The 6,423-nt window shown below is 35.4% G+C and overlaps 1 protein-coding gene across 1 annotated transcript; it reads right to left on the bottom strand.

Annotated features, from left to right (window-relative positions):
• Nucleotides 1-268: 268 nt before the first annotated feature.
• Nucleotides 269-1,225, bottom strand: LOC116649479 (olfactory receptor 6C75-like). The gene has a single exon (XM_032432329.1). It carries the CDS (start codon nucleotides 1,220-1,222, stop codon nucleotides 269-271), a length of 954 nt encoding a protein of 317 aa, XP_032288220.1. The 5' UTR covers nucleotides 1,223-1,225.
• Nucleotides 1,226-6,423: the final 5,198 nt, after the last annotated feature.

Below are 6,423 nucleotides of genomic sequence, written 5' to 3'. Positions count from 1 at the left end.
ACTTCGTATTATGTGATTTATGTATACTAGGCTCTCCACAAATGTTGTTTGAATTGAATTCATAAAAGACCACTGAGTAGAAAATCAAGGAAGATATTCTTTAACACAATATAGAGAACTAAGAGGAATTTTCAAATAGTGAAAAGTACGGTATTGCAAAGTAAGATTGTACCCATCCAGATGAAAATTAGCATAAGCAAGATCACCATATGTAGAATTCTATAGAAAAGATTTCTGCAATCATGGGAAATTGAACTAGAAGATCCACTTACCTTCCAAAGCTCTGTTTCTGCAACCTCATCCTGGACAGAGCATCCCTCAGAGCCTGATGGACCTGCTTGTTCCGCAGAGTGTAGATGACAGGGTTGAGCAGCGGGGTCACCACCGTGTTCACAAGGGCAGCCTCCCTGTTGGAGTCCAGCCTGCTCCTTTGCTTTGGTTTCATGTATATAAACACACAGCTGCTGTACATCAGAGAGAGGACAATGAGGTGAGACGAGCAGGTGGAGAAAGCTTTCTTTTTCTCTTTGGCTGACGGGAGTTGCAGGATTGTGAGTACTATGTTGCCGTAGGCAATGATGGTTATGATAAGGGATGTCAAAAGGATAAACAAGGCAAGGACAAAGGCCAACAAATCAACAGACCTGGTGTCAGAACAGGAGAGATGAATCAGGGGGCCAAGGTCACAGAGAAAGTGAGGGATGACATGGGGGCCACAGAAGGATAACTGGAAAACCTTTACTACCAGACCAGTGATAAGAGTGAAGGCCAAAGCACAGCAGGCAGTGACCAAGAGGAAGCAAGTCTTCGGGTTCATGATGGTCGGGTAATGCAGAGGCTTGCAAATGGCCAGGTACCGATCCAAGGACATCACAGCCATGAGGAATAAAATTATTGACCCAAAAAACAGAAAAGAAAAGGCTTGTATGAGACAAGCAGTAAAGGAAATTGTTTGCCTTCCTGAAAGAAAGATGGACAGCAGTTTAGGAATAACTGTGGTGATAAAACAGCATTCAGAGAAGGAGAAAATGCGGAGTAAAATATACATTGGTGTCTGGAGGCGATAGTCAACCCAAGTGATGATGATGATCACCACATTTCCTGTGATAGAGGCCAGGTATGCCAGCAGATGCACCAGGAAGAAGATGTTCCCTAGGTACTGGACGGCAGGAAACCCTTCCAGAATGAATTCTTGGATTGTTGTCTCATTCCTCACCTCCATAGTGAGCTCCATTTCTCTGTCATCAATTCTGTTGGATCTGTTAAACAGAAAACACTATCACCAAAGAATAAAAAGTTTAATTGATGGACTATTAAAAAAAAATAAATACTACTTGCAGCTACAATTCTGAATGAGGAATCACTTTATATCATTTAAATGCTGTATTTTAAGTTATTTTGAACTTTTTCTATTTTTAAATTATAAAAAGTGAAGGTTTATTGTTTATTTTTGAAAATAATTTTTAATGTGCAACTTAACTTTTCTAGAAAATAGTATATTGGAATAATAGTCCATAAGGTAAATGATGTAAAATAAAAATTATTGTTTACAGATAACATATGAAACCAACAGATAACAATGAAAGCTGTCATCCCACAGAGAATATTTTTATGGGGTCACAATGTTAATTTCTATACTTCAGGTAGAATATGCAATATATAAAGCCCTCCAATGTACTGACTTTAGCCCTCTGGAAAAAGAAAGTATGTGTGTGGTGGGGGGAACCATTTTCTTATTCGCATGTTCCAAACTAGTTATTTTCCTGAAGTTGGTTCTTCCTGAGTTCTTTACCCAAAACTTTAAGACTGAGCAGGAAATCTAGTTTATAACAGTATCTCTTAACTACCCAGTCCTTGGGTTTAAGAGAAACCATGTCTAAAAATGGGGGTGAGGGATGGTTACATGACCTGGTTGTTCAGCATCAATGAGTAAACATTTAATGAATGCATCAGTTTCCCTCTCACTCTACACACCCAGCAGAACAGAAGATTTTCCTTCTGCTCTTAGTCCTAAATTACCTTTCAACATTGTTTTCTGGCAATATTTTTGTTACACTGGAAAATTTCGGTGTGGTGGAATTACAACTATATTCCCACTGCAATCAATACAGGAACATTCATTTTATTAAATTTTTTAAAAGATTTTATTTATTTATTTGAGAGAGAGAGAGTGAGAGAGCATGGGGGGTGGGGGGGCAGAGGGAGAAGCAGAATCCCTGCTGAGCAGGGAGCCCAATGTGGGGCTCAATCCCAGGACCCTGGGATCATGACCTGAGCCAAAGACAGATGCTTAACCGACTGAGCCACCCAGGTGCCCGAGGAACATTCGTTTTTTAAAAAATGCCAATGCCTAGCTAAAATCCGGATGAATTGACATGTAATCTTTGGGAAAGGAGTCTGGGCATCTGTTGGAAATCAGTGCTCTAGTAAGTAAGTCATCATAATTAAATTGTAGTTTACTTAATTCTTTAGTTAAAACTATTACATTAACTATGCATGATCCACAATACAAACTTAAACATAACCAGTCTCTGCTTTAAATATTGACTTGTTAGATTGCAAGTTATTCCCATGGTCAAATACTCACCAAGAAGCAGCTCACAGGAAACAGCTTCTTTGACGATGTGCTTCTCTTTTCTTCCAACAAACCAGGATCTTTCTCCTAAGCTAATGGGGCGGGGCGGGGCGGGGGGGGGGGGGGGGTGAAGAACACTCTTAATTGAGATGTACTTTTTTTTTAACTATTAAAGAAATCAACGAATGCCTATGTCTTAAATTAATAGGAAATTATTAAGGCTAATTTTTTTTTCATGGAAGACAGAGATTTCTAAACTTGGGAAGATTAACAGTCATAGTTTTCCCCATGACAACTGGACCAATCCTACATCAAGACAATAGAAACTGCTGTAAATATGCATGAGAATTTCCTGATGTAACCATTTAAAATTCTTGAATATATTTATATCCACTCTATGGGATACTATGACACAGTCCATCATGAACATCAAACCTGGTGGGTTGTGCATCCATAACAGAAGAGAGTCGGGAAGAAGAAACAACAAAGGTCACTTTCCTTTGGACCCTGTTGCTAATCACTTTCCCATCAACCAGTTGCTCCCCACCTTTCAGAGTAGGTGAGGATCATTGCAGTCATAAATGAGAATACAGTCAAGTGCCCTGATGATATATTTACCATAGGGTTATTTACCATCCCCATGCGGACACACAGGGTCCAAACGGACAAACCTCTGGAACATTCAAGATTCATTAGAGGAGTACAAAAAAAGGGAGCAGGAACTTAAATCACAACAGAGTCCCAGAGGACATATAATTGTTCATACTTGGAAATGAGAAATTTCAGCAGAAACATACCCTAATTACCATTTCACTGTATACGGAAGCATACTACCACCATTCTCAATAGCCTATGCAGTCCTTTGTACAAGTCCTCAAAGGTATATTTGCCATGAGTACCCTAGGGTTGCAAATTTACAAAATCCTGAATTACATATATCAAGAAAGACAAGCTTAGACAACAGAAATACTTTTTTACAATTGTCCTTGCTTTTTTTCCTTTTTAACCTGGTATTTTCTTTAATGAGGTATAATTTATACACTGTAAAATGCACAAACTTTAATGACAGGTTGATAATCTACATATGTAAACAGCCATGCAACCACTACCCAAACCAAACTAAAACATTCCCATTTCATCACAAGTTTCCTTGTACCTCTTCCCAGTCAATAGCCCACACCAAGAGAAAACAACTAAAGAAGTAATTTAATTTCTGTCATCAAAATTTACTTTTGCCACTTCTTGAAATTCATTTAAATGGAACACATCATGTGTCTGGCTTTATTTTTCCTCAGATTTCTCAGAGTTAACCATGCTATCACATGAACCAATGATTTATTCTTTTATATTGCTTTGTAGTAGATCATTATCTATGTATACCACAGTTTTCCATTCTTCCACTAAAGGACATTTGTGTCCTTTCCAGTTCAGGGCTACTATGAATAAAGACATTATGAATATTCTTTTACAAGTCTTTTTGAAGACAGCATTCATTTCTCTTGAGTATATGACCTGTAGTGAAAGTACTGAATTAATTATAGAATAGGTCTTAGCACTATAAGAAATCGAAAAACAAGTTCCAAAATTGGATTTAGGCTCTCAATACCAATGCATGAGAATTGAAAATGCTCCATATTACCACATTGGTCTTGTAAGTCATTTTTAATTGGACGCATCCTCTATAAATTGGTTCAGCCACTATGGAAAACAATATGGAGGTTCCTCAAAAAATTAAAAATAGAACTACCTTATGATCCAGAAATCCTACTTCTGAGTATATATCCAAAGGAAATGAAAATAGGATATTGAAAGATATATGTACTGCCATGTTTATCACAGCATTATTCACAATAGCCAAGATATGAAAACAGCCATCAATGGATGAATGGATAAAGAAAACATTATATATATATATATATATATAATGTATTATATACAACACATTATATATATATACATGTATGTATGTATATATTATATATAATGCATTATACATACATATATACTGTATATATAATGTATATACATATATTTTCTATAATATAATGTATATATTATATACATATATTACATATATAATGTAATATATTCAGCCATGAGAAAGAAGGAAATCCTGACATTTCTGACAACATGGATGGTCCTAGAGGACATTATGCAAAGTAAAATAAGTCAGAGAAAGATAAATAATATATGATATCTCTTTTTTTTTCTTATCAGTCTTGCTGAGTTGAACAATTTTATGAGTCATTTCAAAGAACCAACTTTTTCTTTTTTATTTTATTTTCTATTCCATTGATTTTTATATATTTGCATTCATATTTATATGAATTCACACTTATTTGCATACTTTAGTTATAATTTCCTTTTACTTTCCTACCCTTTAAAACTGAATATCTACGGCTCAGGTCATGATCCTGGAGTCCCGGGATCGAGTCCCATCGGGCTCCCTGCTCAGCAGGGGGTCTGCTTCTCCCTCTGACCCTCTTCCCTCTCGTGCTCTCTGTCTCTCATTCTCTCTCTCAAATAAATAAATAAAATCTTAAAAAAAAAAATTAAAACTGAATATCTAAATGATTAATTTTATACACTTTTTTCTAATATAAGCATTAATGCTATGAAGTATCCTCTAAGAATGGCTTTAGGCTGCATTTCACAAATTTTAGTATGTTGTTAATATTTTTGCATCCAAAATATTTTCAGATTTTCTTAGTAATATTTTCTGTAATCCAAGAGTGATTTAGAAATGTATTGTTTATATCCAAGTATTGAGGAATTTTCAAGATAAATTATTGTAATTGATTTCTTATTTAATTCAACTGTGATTGGAGAACATATTCTGTATATTTTCAGCCCTTTGAAATGTTCTGAGATTTATTTTACAACCCAGCATAAAATATACCTTGGAATTTTTTTTTTTTTTTGTAGTTTCAAGTTTTTATTTAAATTCCAGTTAGTTAACATATAGTGTAATATTAGTTTTAGGAGACTGGTGATTCATGACCTACATATAACACCCAGGGCTCATCACAAATGCCCTCCTTAATATCCATCACCTATTTAGCCCATCCCCCACCCATCACCCCTCCAGCAACCCTCATTTTGTTCTCTATAGTTAAGAGTCTCTCTTATGTTTTGCCTCTTTTTTTCCTTTCCCCCACATTCATCTGTTTTGTTTCTTGAATTCCACATATGAGTGAAAGCATATGGTATTTGTCTTTCTCTGACTGACTTATTTCACTTAGCATAATATACTCTAGCTCCATCCATGTCATTGCAAATGGCAAGATTTCATTCCTTCTATGGTTGAATAATATTCCAGTGTGTGTGTGTGTGTGTACCACATCTTCTTTATCTATTCTTCAATCGATGGACATTTGGGCTCTCTCCAAAACTTGACTATTCCCAATAATGCTGCAATAAACATTGGGGTGCATGTATCCCTTTGGATCAGTATTTTTGTATCCTTTGGGAAATACCTAGTAGTGCAATTTCCATGTGCACATGAAAATAATGTGTATTCTTCAGGTGCTAAATGTAATAATCTACAATTACCAATCCACAACTAAGTCCACTTAGTTGATAGTCATGCAAATCCTCTATACTTACTGATACTTTTTTTTTCTTTCTGCTGTATTAATTACTTAAATGATGGTGTTAAAACCTCTAACTATGGTTGTGGATTTTTTTACTTTTAGTTCTAACTTTTCTATCATTGTGTACATATACATATAGAATTATGTGTTCTTGATTATTTCATTCCTTTATCATTACAAATTTACCTTTTTATCTCTGAAAATACACTTCACTGTGAAGTCTATTTTTTTTTTAGATATGTATTACTATGGTCA

This window comes from Phoca vitulina, unplaced genomic scaffold, assembly GCF_004348235.1.
Source record: "Phoca vitulina isolate PV1807 unplaced genomic scaffold, GSC_HSeal_1.0 scaffold48, whole genome shotgun sequence".
Taxonomy (NCBI): Eukaryota; Metazoa; Chordata; class Mammalia; order Carnivora; family Phocidae; genus Phoca; species Phoca vitulina.
The sequence above is the reverse complement of the archived record's forward strand: the minus strand, read 5'-3'. Positions and strand labels throughout refer to the sequence as shown.

Excerpts from the sequence above, each read along its gene's own strand:
- LOC116649479 (XM_032432329.1), bottom strand. The coding sequence starts at position 1,222 with ATGGAGGTGAGGAATGAGACAACAATCCAAGAATTCATTCTGGAAGGG.